This window comes from Pagrus major, chromosome 23, assembly GCF_040436345.1.
Source record: "Pagrus major chromosome 23, Pma_NU_1.0".
Taxonomy (NCBI): Eukaryota; Metazoa; Chordata; class Actinopteri; order Spariformes; family Sparidae; genus Pagrus; species Pagrus major.
The window spans coordinates 25,647,918-25,674,001 of NC_133237.1; the positions used below are offsets into that span (position 1 = coordinate 25,647,918).

Here is a 26,084-nt window from a genome sequence, read left to right on the forward strand (position 1 = left end):
TTGGTACGACAGGTAAAAAGCAACAAAAGATTATTTTTAACTTGTTCCACCTGAAACTAGACATTAAAATTGCATTTAAAGAGACGATAAAGTGAAGGAAAGGTTAGCAAATAGATAGTTTAAGATTTAAGAAAGATTATCAAAAGCAAGGAAATAAATTTAACTTTTAATTTCCAGGGAAATATTACACTTTGTACAACACTTCTCTGTAGTCTAGTATAATATGATAATAATCCACCTTTTGTTTCCTTCCTTCATTCCCTTCTCGTCTGTTCTTCTTTGTCTTTTTAATATTTATAATTTCCACTCCTACATTTATCTGATGGCTGACAGCTTTTATCTGTTGCCCGTCCTTCTTTCTTATCTTCACCTTTATGCTTCATCCCTCTCTGTATTTCCTTCTTCCCTTTTCTTTGGCTTCCTTGTGTTCTTTTCTTTCTCCATTCTTTCCATTTTTACTTCTTTCCCTCCTAAATTACTTTTTTAGCTTTCTTTTCCTTTTTGATATCATCTTTCCTTTTTAAATTTTTTTTTCGCTTTATCCTTTCTGTCCTTGCTTAATCCTTCCTACCTTCACTTTGTCCCTTCCTTCCTTCCTTTGCTCCATCCCTTCCTTTGCTTTATCCCTTCCTTCCTACCTTCTTTTTACCTCTTCTTTCATTTGCAAGCTTGAAGGAACCATCCTTTATTTACTGTACAAACACTTTATTCACATAACACTTCTTGAGCTTTGATTGACTTTGTCCAAGCTTAGCTGCTCCTTAGGTTTATTTAATTGAAGGCATTTGTGTTAAAATCACCCCAAGTTTGTCTCTGATGGTGTTCATTCTTTAAATAGAGAGACCAGCCGTCTAAAACCCAAAAGGTTGTTCAACCGTTTTGCTTGAATTATGAAAATCGACCAGTAAATCAGAAAAAAACATTTGACTGATCGCTTCCACGTACCCACAGACGTCCGAGGTTAAACGCTCCCGTTTTGTGCGTTTTAGCGATCATCTCCCAGATATCATTGTGTACAAACATTCCCGTCGTCCTCGGGGCTCGTTCATCGCTCTCCTTGCCTTCTCCGCCTGTGGCATCCACTGATGTGCATCCTGCTTAATTACTTTTTCATGAGTTGCTCCCTGTTTTCGTCCCGAGGGAATTGTCCCCCCACCTCCTCCTCCTCCTCCTCCTCATCCCAATCCACTTAAGGTGACCTTGTCTTATTGGGACGCGGTGCTGCTGCAGTGCTCCCACCTCCCCGTGCTGTAATCCCTCCAGGCCCTACAGTGAGTCTGTGCACGGCTGTGTAGCTGAGTGTGAGTGCAAATGGATGGCAGGCGGAGTGTGCCAAGTAGGTATCACTTGCCCAGTTTGCCTCCATTACCGAGTCCTTATATGTCTCCGTCTTTAAAGCGGGCGAGTGGCTCTGGACTCCAGCCGGCCGCAACTGAAAACTTTGATCTTGAGAATCGCGGATCAATAAATCATGTAATGTGACATCATCAGCACGCTGCACACTCATGTTTACCGACCTCACTATGATGCTTTATATCGATTCAAAATGATCGAGCGGTGGTGAGTCAAGTTCTCTCTCTGGATCGAGTGTTCAGCTCGCTGCTGCTGCTGCTTCAGATCCACTCTGAAGTTTCACAGTTTCAGTGTGGATTAGATGTTCGTTCGTACTGCAGCAACAGCTTCATGATGCTTTTAGCGTCCTGATCAACTTTTAGTGGGTTGATAGCAGGTTTTGAAAATCAGTCCACTGGTTCAACACTCCTGTAACACTGTTGGACTCTTTAAAAACAAATGATCAAAGTTGATACAGCAGAACCAGAGATATCGCTGTTTTTATTCCACACGTTCTTCTTCCCTTTCAAATCCTGCTGCCTACATTACCCACAATGCAACATATCCACTGGCAATACCCTTTAATTCCATCTAAATACAAAGTGAAAGCAGGATGAAACCAAGCTGATGAATTAAAAGGTTGTAGTCCCATTTAACAGCCAGGTATCCTTCAGGATTTGAGTCGAAATTCTGACTCGAGCTGCAACAATTTGTCGATCAAAAGAAATTTTTGATAATAATCGATTATAAAAGTTATTTTTCAAGCAAATATGTCAAACATTTGCTGGTTCCAGCTTCTTAAATGTGAGAATTTGCTGCCTTTCTTTGTCATTTATGACAGAAAATGAGTCTTTTGACTGTTGGTTGGACAAAAGAAGAAGTGAAATTGTGAGGAGCATTTTTCACAATGTTATGACATTCATTAGTTGCAACCCTATTTGTGTCCAGTGCCGATGCAGGAAGGAATTAACCCTGTAGAGGTCAGATAGTAGAGCTGCAGAGGTTAAAGGTGGTGGACGGGTATGTCGACCAGAACTTACATCAAATCACAAACCAGCAATTAACATTTAGAAATGTGTTTATCGTTACCACAATCTTTCCTTGACCTTAACCCAGTGTTAACCACAGCTACAGTCTTTCCCTAACACTAACCATGTGTGGGTATTGTAGAAAACAGCAATTTTAAAACCGCCAAACTAAATCTGGGACATAGAAGAATCTGTTTTTTATTATTTTGGAGCATTTTGTATCTTTTTGTGAAAGCAGAAAGTGAAGAAATGAGAGAAATTGAGGGCGAGAGTGATGAGAATGAAGAACTGAGGGAAATTGTGGTTCGTGGTCGGCATCTTAACCTCCATGTGCCCTAATATTGATGCTCTTATCTGGTGATAGGACTGCTTTTTTTAATGAGATCCACCTCCTTCAGTGGACACAGCCTCCACCTTTAATCCTTCACCATCCCTCTCCCTTTCACTCTGAATACGAATGATACAGACGGTTCGCAATCGAGTCATTCGTCGTTCGAACTTCCAGCTCTCGTTCTCTCAAGACCGGCGTGCAGAAGTTTGAGGTTATTAAGACCACATGTAGATGTAAAGGTCATGTTTAGCTTTTTAAAGCAACTGCTCCTGTCATTCTGTTGTGACACATTCAGTCTTTGAATTGAAAGGAAACCCTTCACATCTTCCTTCAGCCATTAACGGTCCCCGAATAGATTCAGAGACAAAAAGCAGAGCTGCAGGAAATCTACTGGTGAGGCAGAAAAGCCTTTGTTAGTCCCGCTGTGCTCTGGACAATGATGCTGCTGTTGTTCTGTTCCCTAACAGGGTTCATCCTCCACACATTTAGCTGTGCTGCACCACAGCTCATCTCACATTTGGCCACATCCATACAGCAACAACATAAAATACCAGAGACAATGGCAGACGCGGTGTGGGAAGTCTTGAGATGATCAAAGTATTCACAGGACTCAACACATGAGATGGAGTAAGAGCTTTAACTCTTTGCCTCTGCAGCTTTTCTGTCACAGAGCTGCGAACTTGTCATCCTGGTGATTTGTGTCGTCGCCGCCCCACGCCGGGACAGATATGAGCCCCCGACGCACACAAATCTTGTAAAAGCTGAGCATTTTGACCAAAACGACACAACTCTGAACTCTCAGATGTGTCTGCAGAGGAAGTTTTTCCCCTCAGAAGTAGAAAAAAAACAAAACAAGGAGAGTCTAAAATATTTATCAAGTTGTCGAGCCGAGGAGGCTTTTGTGCAGCCGCTGAGATTAAAGCAGCAGGTGACAACAAGGTTAAATGAGACACTTTTTGCAACACTAATTGGTTTATTTGCATAAAGTTTGAATTACATTTTCATAGAAAATCCCGTTTAAGAGAAAAACCCATTAAAAACATTTGTCTCTGAGCAAAGTTAGCTGCAGCACTAAACCCCCCAATCCCAAGATATTTACCAGAAACAGCTTTAAACAGTGAATTCTTCTGACAGACTTAATGAATAAATGCATTCGTTTGCTGCATTTTAAGTGTCCGATAGAGGAAAGAAATATGAATCAGAGGTAGAGTTTGGGTCGAGGATATTTGACAGCCAGCAAAGTCATGTTGTCGGGTTTAGTGATACGGCTGCAACAAAATCAGATTTATGAGGCTGTTTTTCTAATATTGATAGATCGCTATTTGGCAGATGTGTGCAAAATTACATTGAGAACCATGTTGAGATGTTGTTTCACTTCTTAAGGTCATCCACACCTGCACAGATGTTTTCAGTTGACGCTCACTGTGTTAAGTGTCAAGTTATGCTGGACCCACGGTACCAAAGTCCAGTTATGAATGACAGAGGTGCAAAGGGAGAAAGAGGGAGTCACTGGCATTAGTGAGTTTATCCTGCTATTCTTGTTTCATGCAGCAGAGAAGGAAAGACCTTCCTTCTCTGTTGATTGAAAGGAAATATTGTTTGTAAGGGAGGAAAATAAAAACTGAGGCAAACTGGATGGAAAACGGTTAAAACACTTCAATAGTTTGGGCCAATTTGTCGGTGTAGATTACGTTTTCATTCATAGACGTAGATTTCCGGGGGAGACATATCCCTCTCAATATTTTAAATACAGGAGTTTGTCCCAAGGGGCCATAGACAATGTGGTGGCAGTATGCAATTTGAAAAAAAAAACTTGGCTGCAATCTGCTGTAAAATGGAAAAAAGGAGCTGCAGCTATACAGGGATGATAACCGTGGAGGAGCCAGAGGGGGAAGGGATAGGGAGGTCTGATTTCTTTACTGAAATACTGATATTTCTGCCATAAATTGCTGCAAAAAACCCACAAATTGGTGCATAAACGTTCACCAGAACGCAGGAAAAGAGGCGTTTGACTCTTTTCATTCCTCAACCATGTGCATGTTCACTCAGAGGCACAAGTCATTAGCTTCATCCTTTCATCATTTTGTGTTTCAGCTCCATTGATATGATTTATGCTACATGTAACCCCCCGAGGGTCAACATGCCCGACACTCAAAACAAATACAAGTATGAAGTTTAACTTGATATGTGTGAAAAAATCCATTTAAACTCCAACCATCCACCTCCCGTCTGTCACCGGGCAGCTTTCGAGCCTCTGATGGTCTTTTATCAGGTCATTTGAAGTCAGCGCGGCGTTCAGGGAACTGGTCATTTCCTCTTCCTTCTCAATGTGCATGATTCAGAACAGCAGGAAGTCGGTCCCTCTCACATAGCTTGGATCTGCTGCCCCGCCAAAAGCACAATATGAATTGATTCCCCTCCTCATCTCTCATGTCCGTTAAATAGGAGGCTAATGAAGCTGATTAGGCTGGTTAGATGAAGATCACACTCTCACAAGTCCTTCCTCCAACAGAGGAGTGAATACTGAGATGGTCGAACAGATAGCCCTTCGACACCTCTCTCATATGCAGCCTCTCCTCATGCATTATGTAGAGCGTGTTTATACACTAAAAATCACAGACTGGACGTCAACCTGCGATATCTCGCATTAAAGCGCCTCCTCGAAACATTCTTTATCTCAAATTGGAAATTTATACGGCCTCTTCTTCCCAGTTTCATATCGCGGCGTCCACACATCTGTCTGTATATATTTGTGTCAGAATATCTTCAATCTGATAGGTCAGCCCTTTTTCATTTACTTATTTATGATCCGACTCTGGACCGAACCGATAAAAACCCTTCTTAAATGTGTAATTTGTGCAGCGTCGGTGTTGATCCGTGAGATTCTCGTGTGTGTTTTTGACTGAAGACATCAGTCCTGAGCGCTGAGTTCTGTCCTCATCTTCACGTTTTGACGCTGTAATTTTTCGATGTTGCATTAGATTGCGTTGAGATTGCATTTTACCCTTCACTGAACCAGCGTCTCTCTGACAGTGTTAAAACTAGAACATAACAGTAAAAGCAAAAGCCCATTTATTTATACTGCACGATTCATACACGAGGATGTTTCAGAGCGCTTTACATGCATTTAAAAAGGAAGTGAAGACAGGCTGAAACGATTCACGCCAGAGCTGTAAAACTAAAGTTAGAACGAAAAATAAACACCGATATTAATGACATTTGCTTGTGTAGGGAGTGGTTCAGTAAAACAGCGTGTGGACTGTGTCAGACACAAAAGGTAAAAGCAGTAAAGTTTACTGTGTCTTTGTTTCAAAGCACAGTTTGATAACAGACAGAAAAGGTTCTGACCAGCGGGGCAAAAGTCTTTAAAAAAGGCAGGAAAAAGGTCATAACAGAGGGAAGAAAGTGACAGCTGGGATACAGACAACCTGTCAGGGGCTTGGAGGTACACACCAGGGAACTGGGAGCAGGTGTGCGAGGGGGATATGGAGGTCAGGTGATAGGAAAATGGTGGGGAAACAGCATCTGAATTTGGCAGCAGAGCATAACAGGGTAAAAATGCTTTTAATGAATTAGCTGCCACTTTGAAATCCATAAATTTGGGGGTGCTCACAAGTGACAGAGAAGAAAAGGGTTGAAAACAGTAGATCCTACGTTTGTTCAGGTTGAGTTTTCTACTTCTCTCCTGTCACAACGCTGTGTTTAAGCTCCGCTTAGGTTTAGCCACAAAAAAACAGTTGGTTAGGGTTCGGAAAACATCATGGTTTGGCTTAAAATGCCTGTTTTGATTGCCACGAGAATGGATGGTCCAACTTCCTGTGAAAAATAGCAGATTTTGATCCCCACAAAATCATCTGGAAATATCCCAGACAATGACTCGAGCTGCAGTCGGCTGTTTGGCAGCCATGTTGGCTTGTAATAACCTGTCGCTTGACAATACAGCAGCCATGGAGCCTGGGACTAAACAACCTCCTCAAGTCTAGTGAGGTCATCGTTACCCATGTGTGCATGACGTCAGAGCAAGTCAGTCAGATCGAACCAGCATGCACTGTGCAGCTATCGATGTGAAGGCCTGGCCCCTTTTCCTTCAAATTTGTGATTTCCGATCATTATTTTTTTATCAAAATATAATTTTCAACCCCGTAGTTTGTTAATTAAATCTATTACCGTTGCATTTCTAGCGATATACACTTTCTGTCACCTGTGTTAAAGGGACAATGGGCTGCATGCTCAGTCTAATGAGCATCGGTTCACCTGCTGAGCCGCGGCTCACACGAGTCGGGCTCTGCTCTCACATCGTTCCCTCTGAAGGCCGCGGGCTGTGCCACCGTGAAATGCTATTAGCAGCATAACAAAGTTGCGAATTGAATGCGGCCGCGATGAGAAAGACATGTGGAATCCTGTTAGGATGCAGATTAGCGTTATCTGCGCTGCACCTGTCAATATCTATTATGGTTGGAGGGCAAGGACAGGCCGGGGCTGGACATGGAAACGCTTCAGTCAGCACGGCGGCCACAATCACATACCGATACTTAAGAGGACGGCTCGCATTGGTATGCAGAGAGTCAGCTCTGATACAGTAGGCAGGCAGGCCGGGCCCCTGAAGCAGCCTTGTTTCTATCACAGGGAAAGTATTCTTCCTTCACAACGAGGAGGGATTGTATTCAAACCAGGAAGCTGCGAGAAAAAGACGGAATAATTCAAGAAAAAAACGCTGACAACCAAGGACGGAGAAAAGCCTCGGTGTGATGAGAAGAGGCAGAGTGTTAACGACTGTGTGCTGAAGGACAACGTCCTCATTTGGAAAACAAATGCAGAGTACTCACACACACACACACACGCACACACTTACAATTTTATTCATAGGTTTTCATCCTAAATCTAAACTAAAGGAAAGGTTACTTCCCGAGAGGAGAAAACAGTTTAAAGAGCCACTTCACACCATGTTCATACATCAAGACAGAAGCTCAGAGCTGTTTGAGCTGCTAGCTTTATGTTAGCTTAGCAGGGTTTTAGCAGAGGCAGTGACAGAAACAATGATTGCATAAAATAGTGACATCTCTAGTGTTCATTGTATGTAAGCTTATGAAAAAAAAACCTTTTCACTGGATGGAAAAGGGAAATAAAAACCAAATAAACATTAAAAACACCACTTTTTTTTCTTGGTTCGTGGTTTTTACAGGGCAGCGACTGTAGTGTTTGCACACTGACAATAATCTAATCTGGAGTGCTCACACATCTACAGTCAGAGTACGCATCACACAAAGGACTGGGTAAAAGGCACAATGAGCTCATCAGAGAGACAGAAACATCACCCTACAAACAAATCAGCGCCCAGTTGGGTGGAGATGTGATTTTTGTTCCAAATCAAACCTCCCACTCTCTCCAGCTCCTCTCCACAAAGCGCTGCTGCTGCTGCTTCTGCAGCTCGAGTGTCAGATTGCGTGCAGTGGCGAGCTCTCCGGCTGGTAATTGTATGTAAAAACACATCCGAAATTACAACTGCAGCTCATCTGCAGGTCGACGACCCCGCTGGAGTTTTCCTCCTCTAAATGCTTCATTACTCGCTGCCTCTGAATGTTTTCTGTGAATGGGAGAAGACGAGCGCTGCTCTGACAGCCGCCGCCCACCACATTCCCGTGACCCTTCGGGTGGACCTGCAGTCGGCTCGAGTGATGCATCCTACACACAGCAGGCTTCATTCATAAATCTGGCTCTTTTAAAAAAGCACAGACGTGCGGGAGACCTCGCCTTGCACTGAAGTGAAAAAATTCAGCATCCGTGCAGCAGCATGCTGTGACAGTAGGATCAGGGATTGCAGGATTAAATCTTGGGAGTCAGACTGAGGTGTTGAGAGCTGGGAGTGAGTAGCAGTGATAAACCTGTGATTAGCACCGTCCCTTGTGTGTTGTCCTGGAAAAGCAACCAGGCTGCCCTGCCCTGCCTGACAGAGCGGCACAGAGAGGCTGAGGTAAAGACAGGAGGGAGAGCCGGAGGGGGCGGCAGGTTCACTTTTTTCCTTATGAGGACCTTTTCTTCACCCGTAATGTGAAACATCCATCAGCGATGTTTCAACAAGCCGTGTGGCCACTTTTCTGTAGCGCTCATTAAGAGTCGTCACCAGCTGGGTGCCTGCAGAAATGCATGATGGTTCATTATAATATTTACCCACTTTTTGCTCCCATTCATCACGGGGTGTAATGTGGTTTGCAGAGAGCCATCAGCGTTAGGTGTTTATTATGAGTGTGTACCACTGAGCCGCCTGGTGCCTCGCAGTATGAAAAAGGTCCTGGAGCAGGATAGCTGGGTGGTTTCCAAGATAATGGCCAGAATACATTTCTGCAAACCACAGATATATAAGTTTAAGTTCAGGTTTATGTTGTGACAAGGCTGTGTTTATGGTCTGGTTAGGTTTAGGCACAAAAACACTTGGTTATGTTTAGGAAAACATCACGTCGTGGTTTAAAATGCCTGGTTTTGTTGCCACTAACAACTGGAAAATGTCCAGAAGTCTTGTTACTTAAGAAACAATCTTAATGTATCCATGGTTTGCAGAAACTTTGCAGAAATTTGGCTTTGTTTCCCCCTAATTTCCCCCGTATGCAGGTACAGTAACATGGATGAGAGACTAGATTCCTGTTCAGGGTTTATCCTTCTTCTCACTCAGTGCATACAGGGACAAATGCATTGAATAAGATAAGCAGTATAGAAAATGAATGCATGGACGACTACAGACAGAAGTTTTGAGGCCATATCTACATTTTTTCTCCCAGCCAGCAGTAAAAAGGTATGCAAAGCAGAAATGGAACCAGGTCACCCTTGAAACAAAGTCAGTCTCTAGTCTGAAGCTCGGCGTAAAGAAGGTCGACATTTATAATCATGTAAATCTTCTGTCATTGGATATTTCTACAGAATCTGGGCCCGGCAGCTACAGACAGTATGGTCCGATTTATGGCAGGCTCTGGAAGGTCACTGTCTGGTGGTTCGTCTCAGACAGGAAACAGACTTTGGTCTCTGGCGTTGACGTCGACCTCCTGACTTTTATTCACCACTCTACTACTTTCTTGTGTTCGTACTAAATACTGCCACCAATCCACTGGACACTTTGTAGTTTAATATCCCTTAAAATGCAACTTTTTTTAAATTTTCTAAATCAGGTGCCGCACATGATCAATAAAAGCCTGGTATTATATAGGAAGACTGAGTATTAGACACTGTTCAGGAAGCTAAATCTGATGAGAACAGGTCTCTGTTTTACTATCTGTCTCTTTACTCCACTACAGTTGACTGATCACACACTTTGTTTTATTTGTATTTATATTAATTTGCTTGATTTCATCGACTGTGAAGCACTTTGTGCCTCAAGTCTGAAGGATGGTGTATGAATAAACTTTGCTTGCTTATCTTCACGGCAGAGTTTTAATACAACGTAGACAGTAATTACTTCTGGCATTTTAAATCCTGTTTTATTGTTGAGATGTTTGTCTCCTAAGTCGTCATTTGTTACACTTTTGATCACAGTTTTTAAAATGGAGCTAAATTTGTGCCTCATCCTTTGTGCCACATGTCAGGTCTGCTGTTATAAAATCTGTGGCTTGTCAGATTTGAGGGTTTTGAAAGGTCAACTAAAAAAACAGGACCTCATCTAAAACCCTTTAACAAACTGTTATTCAGACCAACATACTTTGTTTTGTCTTTATCGCTTCATCAAAGAAACTATGAACGACAGATGGTCGAATGTGTTTTGATTCATAAAGCCTGATTTGATTTGTCGTCGTGGTCACTTGGCTCAGATATCATCGCCCGCAGCCTCCACTAATGGAGGGACGTACATACATCGCTTTTTGCACAGAGGCTCTAAACTTTAGATAAGACAGCTTTGTTTACATGCACACTAATAAACCGATCATTATCTGACCCGTGGAGTTACCAGATTATTCGAGCAGTCATGTAGACGACATAATGCGATATGCTTACATCTGCGTGCGTGTAAAAACTGAAAAGGAACTGGATGCTGTTAAAACGGTGGAGATGCCACAATAAGCGACGTCACGTTGACGGGACAGAACAGTTTTACATCATGTACTTAGAAAGAAATCCAACTAATTGACTGAATCACGTAAACCCATTTTTTTTCTCATTATTGCATAACTAAAGTGCATGTAAACACGTCTAATCAGATTATTATCATAACCTTGATTATTCCTAGATATGGGATTATTGTGGTCATGTGAACGTGCTGAAGGATGAAGCATTATAAGGTTGTAGGTTATGGTTTGGCGTTATTAATTCATTAGACTGCTGCTACTGAGTGAACATGCTCATTATCGTTGGTTAATCACATGTACGTGGCCCTCATAGATCACTTACAGCTCACTGTATTCTAACATCGGTTGATTAATCAGCTATCTGCTTTTTTTCTGCTCCAAACTATCGTCGTTATATCAGCCTTTAAAAATCAGCTGTGAGTCGACCTCTAATGACGATGACTGCTGTTGTTTGAGTGCATATATTTAAACTTTACATACAGAAAAAGTTTTGTTTGATGATAAAAAAAAGGCTTTGTACTCCTGTCTAGACTTTGAATCGATCGCTGTACGTCCGTGCCTCTCCGACGCACCTGCCGATAGTTTCCTGTTCGCTGCGAGTCCATTTTTTTTGCAGAATCCTTTTTTTGACTGTCAAAAATAAAAATGCAATCTGAGGGACGTGGTATTGAGTTTGTTTTGGGGCCTTTGGAGTGCTGCTGCTCCAGTTTGTGTTTGAAAAAATATTTGAAATGCTCACATCACAAAAAAGTCGGTGTTGGACTCAGTGAAATGGAAAAGCCGATGTCCAGGGGAATGTGTTGTACGTTTTACTCAGCCATGTGGAGCTGAGTTTGACTTCAGGTCATGTCTGGAAAAAAAAAGCTTACTGGTTTATTTATTTTGCATTTGAGACTTCATCAAACCGATACGATCGATCTGCAGACCGTCAATTAACTCGACTCTTCAACGAGCTGCGTCTCAGATGGTACGATTCTGAAATGTTCTGTCGAATGAGATGGAAAAAGCGATGTCTTTATGGAGCAGTAATGATGCATGCTGGCCGTCTTGTCTCTCTCTTATCGTCGTGATGTGAGCTTTAATGTGCTGCAGAGCCGCGGCCCTATCAGATCACATGTGGCTCCGGGCGAGTGGAGCCTTCATGGGCGGCGAGGGGATGGAGGAGGGGGAGCGAGGCTGAGCGGCTCGGGGTGCATCATATTCTTCCCATTTCTCTCCAGTTCCAGACAACAGGCCCCGGCGAAATGACTGTGGGTGCCGCCAACTGTGAAATTAATTGAACTTGTGATCCGAGGGGTAGAGACCAGCATCCGGCCTCGAGGAGGCGAGTGTGCAACCACTCTTACATTAGTTCGTGAGAGAGGAACAGCCGAGCCCAGAGGCGCCGGCCGGGATCCTCGGTCAGTTTTCCTCGACAAGATGTCTCCGGACGTGGCCGAGCTTCAGTTGACTTGCGTGACATTGCAGCAGAGTGTGTGAGACGTGTTGTCACGCCGCCGGCTCTTGTTAGAGGCATTACTTCGGAGGGAAGTCGGATTTGTTCACAGATCCATCATGTCAAGTTTATGATAGGTCTGTAGATAAGGGTTGTGTACTCTGTAGGGATTAAGGCTACTTTACCAAGATCCTGAGTGGGTTTTCAAGGATATTTCATTTTTCTTTTTTGTACAATTTGGCCCTAAAACACACCCTGTCTGACAACATTTGCACAATCTTCTGCTTTTGCTAATATAGGTCTGTCTGAAACACCCTGAAGACCTTCGATCGGGAAATATGTGATCTGATTTCCTTAATGAAGATCAAGAGCTACTGCAGGTCTAAATCATGGCTTAAACGAAATCCTCCTAGGAGACAGGTTTAACTTCAGATTAATGCCGTCTGCCAGTGGAATCAACATGAATTATTTGGACTATTTTAATGAAGACATCAAGAAAAAACACCGCCAGCCAGAGAGGCACACTGGCAACGAGCTTTTAAAGTTCCCACACAAGCGAGGAAAACTGCAGTGGAGATCATTTCTCTGCTTTATTACATATTTGCATCGATGTTTACCTCGCTGTAGAGCTAATTATATTAAGAGTTTTTTTGACAGGGTTGTTTTTCTGTTCTTTTCTCCTTTAATTCCAACAAATGAACAGCTTCGTGTGATTTACTCCAGCTCTCGTTATTAGCAGCCTCGGGGTTAGCGCCGTGTGCAGGCACTCTCACTAACGAGGACCAACACAGGTGGAGGAAATTAATCTCGTTTAACTCAGTTCAGGCCTCCAGAGACTAAAAAAAGTGAAGCACAAAGCTACTTTTGAACCGAGATCAACTAGTGAAGCCTGTTTTACAGTGATCAGTGCCAAAAGGGTGAAGTAAATCAGTGGAAACATGAGGATATGCAGATTAAACAACACCTGCCTCCATCCTCCCGTCCAAACTGTTTTCACATTCGAGTCACCGTCTGATGAAACGTAATCAGTCGGGAGTCAAAGAATCAATTACACTTCTCTAATTTTCCTCGTGGCCTCCCGACCAGAGGCCGAGCCGAACAGACCGGAGGCTCTCAGAGTGAAGACGATAGTAGGCCATCTCTATCAGCGCTCCGCTTTAAGCAGTTTGTGTCCCTGAAGTTTTTCCTCGGCTCGGCTCGGGCCCCGTGGATACAATGCAATCTGCGCTGCCCCACATTAGATAAGTATCCTCCAGCTCTCATCCAGGTCACATTGCACCGCAGAGTGCAGCGAGGGGCTTCCAAGACTCTGCTGCTGCTGCTGCTGAGGCTCAGGTGGAGGAAAACACTGCGTACGTGACAGAAAGCCTGTTGGTCCAAAGTGTTTCAGGTCAGCAGTTATACAACAGCTCCGGATGGATCTGAGTCCACTGGTGTGTTCATCGAGAGGTCGTCAGCACAGCAACGTTTAAAGAAGCAGAAATTCAGTCTCTCTTCTATCAAACATTAGTTGTTTTTTCCATCCTGCCAGTTATAAAACTAGATCAACACTGAGGTTTTGTAATCGTCCAGAATCAACTGAATATCTGATATTTGTACAAGTCTTTTGTAGCGAGTCTTCCTCTCAAGTCACATCCAGCCAGGTCCAAGTCAAGTCTTAAATCATGTCATGAGTTTGGTCTCAAGTGCTTGAGGACAAGTCTCATGGCATGTCTGTGAAGTCTCAAGTTTTTAAGGACTCAAGTCTCAAGTCGTGTCCAACAGTAGGAACAGTGGGACAAGTATACGTCAAGTCAAGTTTCAAGTCCTTTAGGGCAAAACTTACATCCAGGTTAAGCCAAGTCAGAAGTCATGTCCACTCAAGTCCAAGTCCAGCACATTACAAATCAGGTCTCAAGTCCTTGACGATAAGTTTGAGACCTGTCTTTTCCAGCCAAGTCTGAGGTGTTTTAAGTCTCAAGATGTGTCCAACAAAGCCCAGATCAAGTAAAATCTCAAGTCCTTTAGTGCAAGTCTGATTTCCAAGGTAGGTCTCGAGTCCATGAAGACAAGTCACAAGTCATCTCCAACAAAGTCCAAATAAAGACAAGTCTCAAGTCTAAAGTCCCTTAGGACAAGTCACGCATCATGTCAGTCAAGTCTTTAGTTGAGTGCAACAAAGTCCAGATTGGGTAAAGTCTCAAGTCCAAGTCTGTTCTAATGACTAGGTCAAGTTTTTGTGGGCAAGCCTCAAGTCATGTCCAACAAAGTCCTGATCAAGTCACGTTTCAAGTCCTTGAGTAAGTCTCACGTCCAAGTCAGGTCTTAAGTCCTTGAGGACAAATCATACGTCATGTCAAGTCTCAGTTAATCCTCAAGTCACGTCCAGCAAAGTCCAAATCAAGTCGAGTTTCAAGTCCTTTTTAAGCAATTTTCTTGTCCAGTCAAGTCCTGAGACTTTGCTTTCAAGTCTTCAGGTGGACAGCTCAGAAAACATCTTCTGCTCAGCGAACATACAAAAGATAAAAGAGCTCGAATTGAAGTTGCATCATGATTTAATGAATGTCACACAAAGAGGTTTTGAACCCTCTGCAACGAAAAACCTCTAAAACTTGCAGCCTTTGTGAAACATAATGTTTGTGGCATAATGAGCGAGGAACTTAATGCACCTCACAAAAAGGTTTAAAGATTTATGTTAAAAAAGCCCCCAAATCTGTCCCAGTGTAGCTGCTGCATCGATCAAACAGCGATAGAACAAAAAGTAGCTGTTTGCTTTTCAAGGATGAACTTCAGCATGACATTCAATTATTAATAGAAGTCAAAGTATAGTGATATTTAATTAGAACTCTTTGAATATGTGGTTCAAATACCACAACCTTTAAGAAAAACAGCCTCCTTTGTTATAAAACTCCACGGCTGCCTGCCCGCCTTAATCAATTAAACGTGTAAGCTTTTAAGCTCTTTCCTCTTGATATCTGTGATATGCATAATAACGACCTCATTACTGGAGGCGTCGGCATTGTGTTGTGGGGAGATTGGATGCAAAAAAAAACGCACTTTTATCATTTGTAATTCATCCTTCAGAGGAGAGGAAACGAATGGCGAGAGGAGACCGGGAGGCTGCGACAGAGAAATCAGACACTGTGCGAAATCGAAAACCAGTCTGAGTCATTCCAGGCATGAACACACATCCAACCGTATGTGGCGTCTCTGTAATGTCTGCCCATGGTCGGCTGCGAGGTGTAGGGACGGATACGTGTCGTCTCCTTGAATATAAAACATCCACTGCTGTTTTGACAAAGGTGTCAACAGCAGAAAGAAAAGACGACCTTTTTTTCCGCAGAGATCAGGCCTTGGCCCTCAACCCGTCTCCTGTTTTTCAAGGTTTCTCTCTGCTGTCAAGGTTTCACTGTGAGCTTTATCTGCTAATGGAAATATTCCTGTTTTGTGTGATAATTGCAGAGCCTTGAACACAACACGGCACAGCTCCGAGTGCTTGGCTCTTTTTTTTTTTTTTTTTTCCACTATCCAGATTTCGGCACAACAATGCAGACGTAAATATATTTTTTTGTGTGTCAGAAATAATTACGTGTTATGAATTGTGTTGACGATGCCTTGCATTTGGAGGCATTTTGCAGATAACTAATTCATGCTTTTTGTGTGTTTTGTTTTTTTCTCTCTCGTGCCAGCAGACAGTCTGAATGTCAAACAGGGGTGTGAAAAGCACTGAGAACAGAGTGGGTTTCAAAAAAAAAAAAAGCAAAGAACGCAGCGCCTCGTTCAATCCTGAAGAGGCAGTTAGTTGTGCCCTTTAAAACCAGAATAACTCAAACACATTTTCACAGATGTGGAGACGTCTGAGATTTAGTATACTTTTAATTATGTGATGTTAGAGCTTTACTTAAACTGCACTTAGAGATTTAAATTCAGATGTTGTTGTCTGTAGTGGAAACATTTGGTTTGCAATGAAGACATTTTATCTCTTTTCTTCTAAGAGTTAATGTTTAGATGCATCGATTTTAAATTAGCCAAATACTTTAACTGTGCGAACAGACTAATGTTTCCACACTGCTGCGTCTTCATCAGAGTCACAGTGGACAAAGACAAGCAATTATAGTCGACCTGGACCAGGTGCACAGGCGTCATTACAAAGAATCCAGGGGTGGGAGTCGCCAAGTGCCAGAAACAAAAACCACAGGCCTCTCTCAAAGAAAACACCTCTCACAGGTGATAAATATAAAAAAACATTGCAAACACATTAATCAGCCAATGTCAAAAGGCCGACATATCAAAACGTTTCCTGTCCTCAAGCTGAGAGAAACCTGATTCAGCTGCAGTTTGTATTTAAATGCATGCATGTGCGTTCCTGCAAACCACATATATGTTCAAACCTTTAACATTTATTTAGGTTTAATTTTCAGTTCCATGTTGTCACAACGCTGTGTTTATGCTCTGGTTAGGTTTAGGCACAAACTCCACTTGGTTAGGCAAACGTGTTTTGGTTTTGTCACAACGAACACGGAGGGAAAACGTCCAAATCAGCTCATTCAGTCTCCATTTTATGAACGTGATATGACCCCAATGTTCTGGTGATCGGGCTGTTAAATAGTCAGCGTCAACACTTTATGTTTCAACTGTCGACTTCTGAAAACGATGATTCAGTTCAGACAGTTGAAGCCACTTGATTAATTTGGTTTGGTACAGATTGTGGTTAATTCAGAAACATCAGCACCAGAACGAGATGTGACGTTAAAGTCAGTCTCCGTGCATGTTCACCTCCTCCTCGACAGTGGATGTAATAAAGTATTGTAAATTAGTTTTTTGGGATGATCTGTAGTGGGAGTTTGGCTGATCACTTCATGAGCAGCCTCAGGACAGAGCAGTGTTGCAGCGCCTCTCACTAACGAGGACCAGCGCAGGTGTTTGAGATTAATCTCGTTTAAGTTAGCTGAGCGCTGCTTTGTCAAGGTTATTTATACGGCCCAGAGCGGCAGAGTGCTCCCAGAGGGTTTTTTAGTGTCTGTACGATGTATGACGCCAACTTTTCTCTTGACTCTTGAGTGAAAAATGTTCTCGACATTCTTGCAATGCAGAAAGAAGTTGCAGCAGTGGGGCTGCAGGGGAATACTTAAACCAATTCATGCAAATTAAAAAGTCACAGAAGTTAGTAGTGAGATCACAACATGCCACAGAGTTTGTAGAAAAAAAGCTGAATATTTACAATTTTGCACACAAACTTTAGGACGCGACAAGTTAAAGAGTATCAAGTGGAAAACTCTGAATCAAATCAAAGTTTTATCGACATTTACAACACTATATTTCGTCCTTTTCGAGCTGAACGCGTCCACTTTAAACGAGGAATCTTCACCACCAGCCTTTACTGACAACAAGCAGCAAACGTGACCTCCCGGTCAGGTCCCCCGGCTCGTCCCTGTGGACCGTCCGTACACTCGGGATACAGATCGAAGCCGAGGTGGGACCAGAGGGGCGGCGTCACAGCGTCAACAGCCGCCTTTAAAGCTCATCAAGTTTATCCCCGCTGAGATCGTTAGCGAGCTGTCACTCCACACGGCAGCAATAACTGTCCCTGAGAGGGTTTTCACCTCCACGCAGCCCTTTAATCAACGAGAGATTAACCTGAGAGACGTCTGGCCGAAAATCTGACAGGATGTTTGGCAACCGGACTCGTGTCTGTTTATTGGCTGGATGTCTCTATTAAATGCTCATGCGAGGACTCGAGCAGACACTGATTTTTAGTGTTTTCCTGTAATTTTGACTTCAATCTGTCTCTCAGCTGAACCTCATTCCTTTTTTTTTCTCACCCTGTTGTTGAAGAAGCAGCGTGTCGCTTTGTTTTTCATTCCAGAAACACAAAAATCTGTCAGACATCTAATCAGACGCTGAATTCTGATGTGGAGTTTCTTGGCTGGTAAATCTGAAAATTGCAGCGCAAAATATTTCACCTGTCTGTCAGAATAACTGGAGGAAAACAGCCAGCTGCTCAAATATTGATCTTTATTTTGTCCAGATGCTTCTTGCGAGTGTATTTCTGCAGTTTTTTAGAAACGAATACGGGAACCATTTCTGATTGGCCAAAACATTTCTACTTTAAATAAATGTAGAAACTTTCAAGACCTCAGCTGTGATTAAATCTAGTCTGACTCACCAAATGTCGGCTGTTGGCATCCAATTCTCTCAGTTAGCTTCTCTTCCGTGTTTTTAAAATCATCGTTTCTGCGGGAATCAACAACCTCCGTTGTTTTTTCATTGTTATAGTGGAACGGCAAAAACCTAAATGAGCTAGCAGCTGTTACTTTTGTCTTTTGGGGGATTAACTGTCTAAATTATGTGTAAATCAAAGTCAGAAAATGTTGGTAGAGTTGATGTGACATGATGCTGAAAAATGGCTACCGAAAGTAAACATTGGGTTGATGGTAACATGCATATTTGTGAAATATATTTCATGACCTGACATGATCAGTTTCCTTTCTCCCACGTTCCAACATGACGCACATGAACGCACCGAAGTCGGATGAACGACTTCCCAACTCGGAAAAATGAGGCCATGAATGCAGCATTAGTCATTTTAACACCAGGGCTCGCCTCTTGACGTGCAAGACAAGCTTCCCAACACTATTTGCAGAGGCACCATCACCATACCCTGCCGTTTAGTGTCGCCAAAGACAACTGCGATTGGTTTAAAGAAATACAAACGAGCCGACGTGTCTTTTTCCCTACAGCAGCATGATAATGGGTGCAGCCAGACAGGCTATGGAGGACGAGATGAAATCAGATGTGTGCTGTAGTACTTTGGAAACATTTATTTAATATCTGACGCTAAAACTAAAGAAGAATCTGCTGTGGGAACCTTAATTTCTATCCCTAAAGTGCAACCTGCACATTTGACCTTTGTTTTCTCCTCACACTGTTTCTTGTTATCACTTCCTACTTCTAAACTAATGTTAATCAGATTCTGCTTCCCTCCGTTTGTTGTGATTACAGCCTCTGAATGTAATCCTGACGGTCTTTGTGAGCGCTGCAGCAGGTCCTCACTGGCTCCATTGTTGTGCACAGATGGTGTTTCCTCTCTGACACCGTCGGGGATTCTTGTTGGCTTGAAAACAGCTTTTGTTTGTGATGATAAAAAAAAAAAATCGAGAAGTTCCACCTTCTCTTTGTGCCGCAGCCTGACTCGCCGAATGCAGACGAACACTTTGGCTGCTTTTATTAACCTCGGTTATTAAATTCTCTTCAGTCACGAGGAGGAGACTCTGAGCTGATGAGGGGCGGCACATCGCTTAATGTTTGACGTGATTTTAGCAACTTTTCCTGGCGGCATGGAGGAAACTTCAGCGACGAGATGAAGTTCAAACTCCTGGGACGTTAATACTGCTGCTGCTTCCAGCACATACAGTAACACTGAGAGCTGAAAACGTAGGCAGTGCGACAAAACGAGCATGTTAACAGGTTGGTTTTGTCGAAGATTGTAGCCTGTAGTTTCCTGCACTGGAATCGAGGGAATTACTGATTTTTTTAATTTAAAATAGGGAAAGTTTCATGATAGGATGCTCGCTGACATCCTATCACAATTGTCATTGTGTAAATGGGTGTTGGAGTGGATTAGAAATGTTTGGACTGAGCTGCTTTTCGGCTAAAAAACCTTTTGCACATTAACGAGGTAACGACTGTGTCTCCGGTGCTGAATTGCCCAATTTCGCAAATCACAATTTTTTTTTGCCCTCAAGGAGCTTTTACGATCTGTACATCATGCAGCATCCTGCAGTTTGAGAAAGTTGGAAAAAAAAACTTTTTATGGGGGGAAAATGTGGAGGGGACTGTCTACCACGACTCGAGATATGAAGTAGATGTTGTGTGTGGAGAACAAACCAACATAATAAAATTACAGTACGGACAATAAGGATGAAAGACTTGATAGATTCACAAGAAAAGAAGAAAAATGCAAAAATGCTGATCAAACTGTAAAATGAGGCTACTACGATCCTATCTTTTAGTTACAGTATAGATGTAATATGATATCGTTTGGTACCAGTTAGTTGCCTTCCTGTTTCCCGTCTCAAAACGGGCGCAGAGCCAAAAGCAAAGCACCGCCCAGTATTTATCGGTGCAGCGCCGTGCATTGTGGTTATTGTAGGTTTTCTACCTTTTTGAGCAAAAGGTAATACCACAGCCCTTTTTCTCTGTTTTAGTTTTATGCAAGGGCCCTCTTTCCAGCAGTGAAATACTTCTCTAACATCAGTGAATTAAGGTGGACTTTTGTCAAACAGAGCGTTTCCTCCACAGACTGTAAACCCAATGACATGATGAGAAACGGCTCCATGAAAAGACCATTAAGTCTTTACCAAGATGTAACATCAGGACGTACATGTTATATTTACAGTTGTTTCATCACCCGACTCTCTGATGTATAAATCACACAGCGTCTCTTTCCTGCAGCATCTGAACATTTTTCCTCACCAGATTTTAATGAAATGAAAAGCAGTCTCACTGTTGTGCTTTTGATTCACTTTAAAGTCATAAAAAAATAATGTATTTTTGTGACACACGTCACTCCAGAAGATTCCCAGTATTGCAGGAGATGTTTTTCACGGAGGGGGAAATGCAATTAGCCGAGCAGCCAGCAGGGATCTCAACTGAAAAGTCACATCTCTTGATGAGTTCATTAGATTTCAGGGGAATGCGTTTTTTGTGCGACGTCGGAGGAACCCTTTCGGCAAACGACTGGTGCACACATGCAGCTCAACAAAACAAAAGTGGCAGCGAGTGATTAAATAAGGTTAACAGATGCTCCGCTGGGCGTTACAGGATCTGCTGAACACTTCATTTTCCATTTGACACTCGTGTGTCGTCAGGAAAGAAGAAACGTCCTCTGCAGCTTTAACTGGCGCCCTCGTCCCCCCTCCTGCGTGAAGATAAACCCTCTGCTGCTCTAATGTCACCATTCATTCACATTTTTGTTTACAGACGACTTTGATGTTCTTGCGTCACGAGTGAAACGACTTGTGATAATCTCCTAACTGATGTTGCACTGGCAATATTTTCACTCGGCAGCTCTGTCGGCAATTAAAATGTCACAGAAGGAGAAGAAAAAAAAAGAGACGTGAGCAGATCAGAGAGGGGCAGAGAGGAAATGAAATTCAGTGTGAAAGGCGGCATATTTAACACTTGACCCCATTATGGAGAGCGGGCCGGGTGGAGGTGTGGCTCTGCTTCGTCGGCCTTTGCACTGATGATGTTCATTTGAGAAAATTACATGATCTCTGGTCGGGATTCGTGGCCTACTTCCTGCCGTGATATCCACACTGTCAAGATCCGACTCTGAATTAATAACTCGAATACATATATCGCTGCTCTCCAACTCTCCGCCTTCCCCCCCCGATTATTAAATCTTTCTCCTCCAGTGTTATTATATTCTTTTTTATTTCCAAAGCAGCCTCAACTCCAGAGTAAAAACTATAAACTCACTGCTCACCTGAGAAGAACTTCAGGATATTTATTGTTCTGTCAAACGTAAGAAGGAAATATATATTCTCTTGATGAGAAGTAATCCATCAAAGTTCATAAAACTGAAGTCAGGCTTTAATAAGGTTTTTGAAAAAATACAGTTAAGACTAGGTTTACACATTTTCAATCTTAAGACTTGAATGTTTGTGAACATGGTTTGTGCACGTTGTGGTTAAAAAGGTGAGGACGCAAACGCAGAAACACACGAGAGGGAAGCAGGTTTGGGAGCTAAAAACGAGCTAAAAGCTACACATTACAACCAGTAAAAACACGAGGAACAAAAAGAAAAACAGAAACATACCACAGGGGAAAACGCCGGGAGACACGGGGAACAGGCTCAGGTGGAAAAACACAGGACGAACTGACAAAGACATCAAGCAGCAACACAGACTGATTCACCAACAAGACACAGGTGGACACAGAAAAGGGGGAGGAACTGAAAAGCAACACATGAAGGCAAAACTTCAAGGTAAAACAGGAAATAGCAAACTGAAACATGACATGGACACATTCACCTCTTTGGGGGCTGTTGATCAGGTCAGGTGCAAGTTTCCTTCTCTGCATTGTGTTCTGTACCAACATCAATATAACATCACCCCAACGTGCATGACATGATGAATTTAATGAATGAATATGAACCATTCAAGATCAACTTAAACGACAGTCTCCAATCTAGATTTGGACGGCGTGAGAGTCAGAACAGCTAATAATCAATAACAATCAAATCACTGAAACCCAAAGATATGATTTCCAATGATTTTCCAGTGAGCAGCGCTTGCGACACAGTCCAGAGACGTTTATAAGAGAGAAGACAAACCGCTTAAAGGATTTTGAAGTCCATAACGCCAAAAAATCAAATGTCTACTTTATCACAGCCCAGCCGGGAAACATATGAGCCAATCTCGTCGCTGCGGCTGCAGAAGGATTTTAAATTTTAGGCTCGGAAGAGGAGGATGTCACAGCAATGCAGAGGATTACCAAAATAAAAGGTGAAGTTATTTTAAAGATTAGACGTTAAATTCACATTTGTTCAAGTGCTCTCTGGATTGAACCGTAAGAGAAGCTGGTGTCGTTTTTATGACTCGGTGACCGTTAAAGTGAAGTCATGGCTCTTTCCCCGTTCACTTAGACAGGAGCTTTAACTGCCCGGATAGCGTTGCCAAGATGGCTGCTGAGTGGCAAGAAGGACTTTGGTCAGCCCCAGATCTGCTCCTGCAGCTTTGCATGCTGGGAGGGAATTATTGTGATTTGAACTTATATTATATCTGCATTTCTTTGTTTTTGTGGCATCTGAGGAGCAGGACAAACTTTAAAATAATTTATCATAAGCATTCATTTGGAGTTTTTAAAGTGTTTCCAGCCAGCAAGAAAGTTCATTATTCTCCTTTTTATCTCTGTTTTGTTCTTTACTATCTCCTCAGCAGCTAAATGCTCCTTTATGTCACCAGCTTGTCGCAAACTTTCTCTGCCTTGCCTTTGCTGGGCAAGTACAGCAATGTACACCAGTGAAACAGGCTCCACGAGAGCAGTAAAAGTGAAATAAAGCAGTAAAGATGGAGGCTGAGAAACCGAAACAAGGAGCCAAAAGACACTAAAGCGCACAGAGTCATCTGATCCATTGTTGACATAAAAATCTTAATTAGTGCAGCTTCATGTGCAACATAAGGACAGTAGATCACCGAACGTAAACACAAGAAGCAGCTTCACGCTTCATGAGAAGAGCTGGCCTGCTGCTCTGTATGTGGTAACCATGGCAACATATCTTTTGTAAGTGGAGATGCCTGTAGTGCGAATGACCGGAGGGTGGTTTAGATATGATGCGCACACACACACACACACCGCGGCGCGATGTGGACACAAGCCCGCGGACTGTGTGTGCATGCTAATGTCCGAGCCCGGCTGGAAACGCCGAGCGCCGAGCTTACGCCCTCGAGGCGTTCTTCTTCGTCTGTTCACAAGCTTCCTGTCGGGAGTGGCTGGCAGATTCTTATGAAGTATCAAGAGTTTGGGGAAAAAAAATCAAAAAGTGAGAGCGGAGAGGAGAGGTGGGGAGGTGGAATGGTACTCTTAACACCGCTGGGGAGAATAAATGCTTTACGGTCGGGTGGTTTCAGGTTGTTTGTGGCAGGATTTACCTGGTCAGACGAGGAAAAAGAAATCCAAGCATACAGTGTGAATCGCTGAGCAAGCTGTTCTCCTCTGAGGGAGAGAGTCTGGCTGGATGAAAGAGGTTTAGTGTGTGAAAAACACTCTCATTACCTCTGGGTTAAAGGGGCATTAAATGATCTTGACTTTTAAGACACGAATACATTTTAGATCCAATAGCAAAATCTGGCAGACTCATGAAAAAATAAGTAACCCGACTGCACTGATCAGAATCTGGGTGCTGAAACTCATCCAACCCGCCCTGAGTGCTGCTGTAAGCCGGCACCGCTAATGATGCAACCTAATCCAGCCACGTAGACCAACTTGAATGATTACCTGGAAGCTTTTGACCCACTTCCTTTGACATTTGCCCAAATAATAAACATTAAAAAAAAAGTTGTATTCTTTTAAAAACCCTCTGGTGACTCCATCTCTGCCTACTCATGCTGTTTTTGCAGAACATTTGTCAAGCTAACCAAACTTTCGAGCTTTAAATTCGAGCTTTATTGCCGTGCTCCTAAACGTACCAACAACGTCAGGCTGAATATCAGGGAAATGGTTTTTAAAGTGTTGCAACGAGACAACGAGAATATTTCTGTCTGATGGGATGCTCCGGCTGCAAAAAGTGTCGGGTTTGAATATTTCACTGTGCGCAGCTTCGGCAAACAGAGATAAGAGACGGAGTATTACTGTGATAATGTCAGACGATGTAGAGAAATATGTTCTCTACCACACAGCTTCTCAAGGTCTAAAAATTGTAGGTCCTTCCTCAGACTAAATTGAAACAACAGCACAACACTGTAGGCTGCAGCTTGGTCAGTGGCCTTCAGCTCTGCCTAACCCTCTACATCAGTTCATGAAGAGACATGAAGGGTTCAACGGTCAACTATGAATAATATGCCCTGGTTAGACTTTCAAAATAAAGCTTGCTGACAAACTGTTCTCATATTATGACTTTTGGACTCTCGCAGTTAGGTTTAGAAGAATATCATACTTTGGGTTAAAATAACTACGATCAGGAACATCAACAGGAGGTGAACCCTTTTCTCCAGAGAAGTCCAGTCAGTGTGTGACGCATCCAACCACCTCCAGATTTAGACCCGTCAAGAAGTGATGCTAGAAAGGTAACTACGGCGTCAAACATCAAAGTGTTACTTACACATAGGCCGAATTAGCTGTTTTCAGTGCACTCATGGATGTACAGACGACTCACTGGATTACTGTGATGCTGAAGAAAACTTTAAAATGTGACATTTCTCAAGCAAGTCTGGGACTGTAAAGGAGCAATTTTTTGTCAATTTTCTCTCACTGAATCTAAAAATATGTGGATAATTTTCTGAGTTATTACTTTGAGAAGGAGAGGAAAATTTGATGCAAATTTGTGCTCTTAAGCAGCCTTTTATATTTCCTGTAAGCGGTGCGTCACAGCCGCTGCTGACTGTGTCGAGGTTTGGCCAAACCAGCAGGCCACAGTACTTTAAATAAGTTCTTGTTGTTTGGGGCCAGTCAGCCAATCAGAGCCACAGAGACCCTCATGACTCACATCAGATATACATAATACCGGTCTCTTTCACCTCATGCAGTGTTTTGTTTCAGGTCGTCGATGGTTTGATTGATCGTCTAAAAGCTTCGGGATGGTCTCTTCACTCAGAGAACAAAAGTTTACTATATAACCAAATGTTTCCCTCACTAAATTTAAAGAAAATTAGACAGCGGAGGGGGAATGCAAAGTGAAAATCGAGAGTTTAAGAAGCTAATTGAAGACTGAGCTAAAAAGACAAAACACTATCATTTGTTTTCCATTGGCTGAACAAGACTTTGGCAACGATTCAGTTTCGGGGCAAAGAACAATTTCCATTTAAAGTCTCCAATTAGTTGAATTGATTCCATGTTCGGCTCAGTCACCAGAGACGAGCAGCGCAAATAGAAAAAGGAGGTGATTTTTTTTAATATTTGGGTCAGCCTCGACTCAGAACTAAAACTTTGTGTTCGTAACGACTCAATTTGAGCACAAAAGCATCTTTTTGTTGTGTCACTGGCCGAACCTTTATACTTTTTATTTTTCTCAGAGTAATAATAATAATGCCTTAATGGTGTGGATGCATAGAGTGGAGCATTAAGGTGAAGCGATGGAGAATAGCTGGTGCTGCATTGTATAACGCAGAGCATTACCTGGGCCCAATCGGAGCCACAGAGACTATCATGACTCACATTAGATTAGACCAGGCTTCTTTCATTGTTCCCCAGGGCCACATAAATCTCCT

At 42.7% G+C, this 26,084-nt stretch overlaps 1 protein-coding gene across 5 annotated transcripts in view; it reads left to right on the forward strand.

The window, feature by feature from the left end:
• The window catches only part of LOC141020240 (protein shisa-6-like), an 81,282-nt gene that overhangs the window by 23,840 nt on the left and 31,358 nt on the right, over nt 1-26,084 (forward strand). The window contains exon 5 of one of the 5 annotated variants that reach the window (XM_073495333.1): nt 13,601-13,611. The exons of the other annotated variants lie outside the window; for them this stretch is intronic. Coding sequence (XP_073351434.1) covers nt 13,601-13,611 — 11 coding nt within the window. The remainder of the gene's footprint in view (nt 1-13,600; nt 13,612-26,084) is intronic. 5 annotated transcript variants of the gene reach the window in all.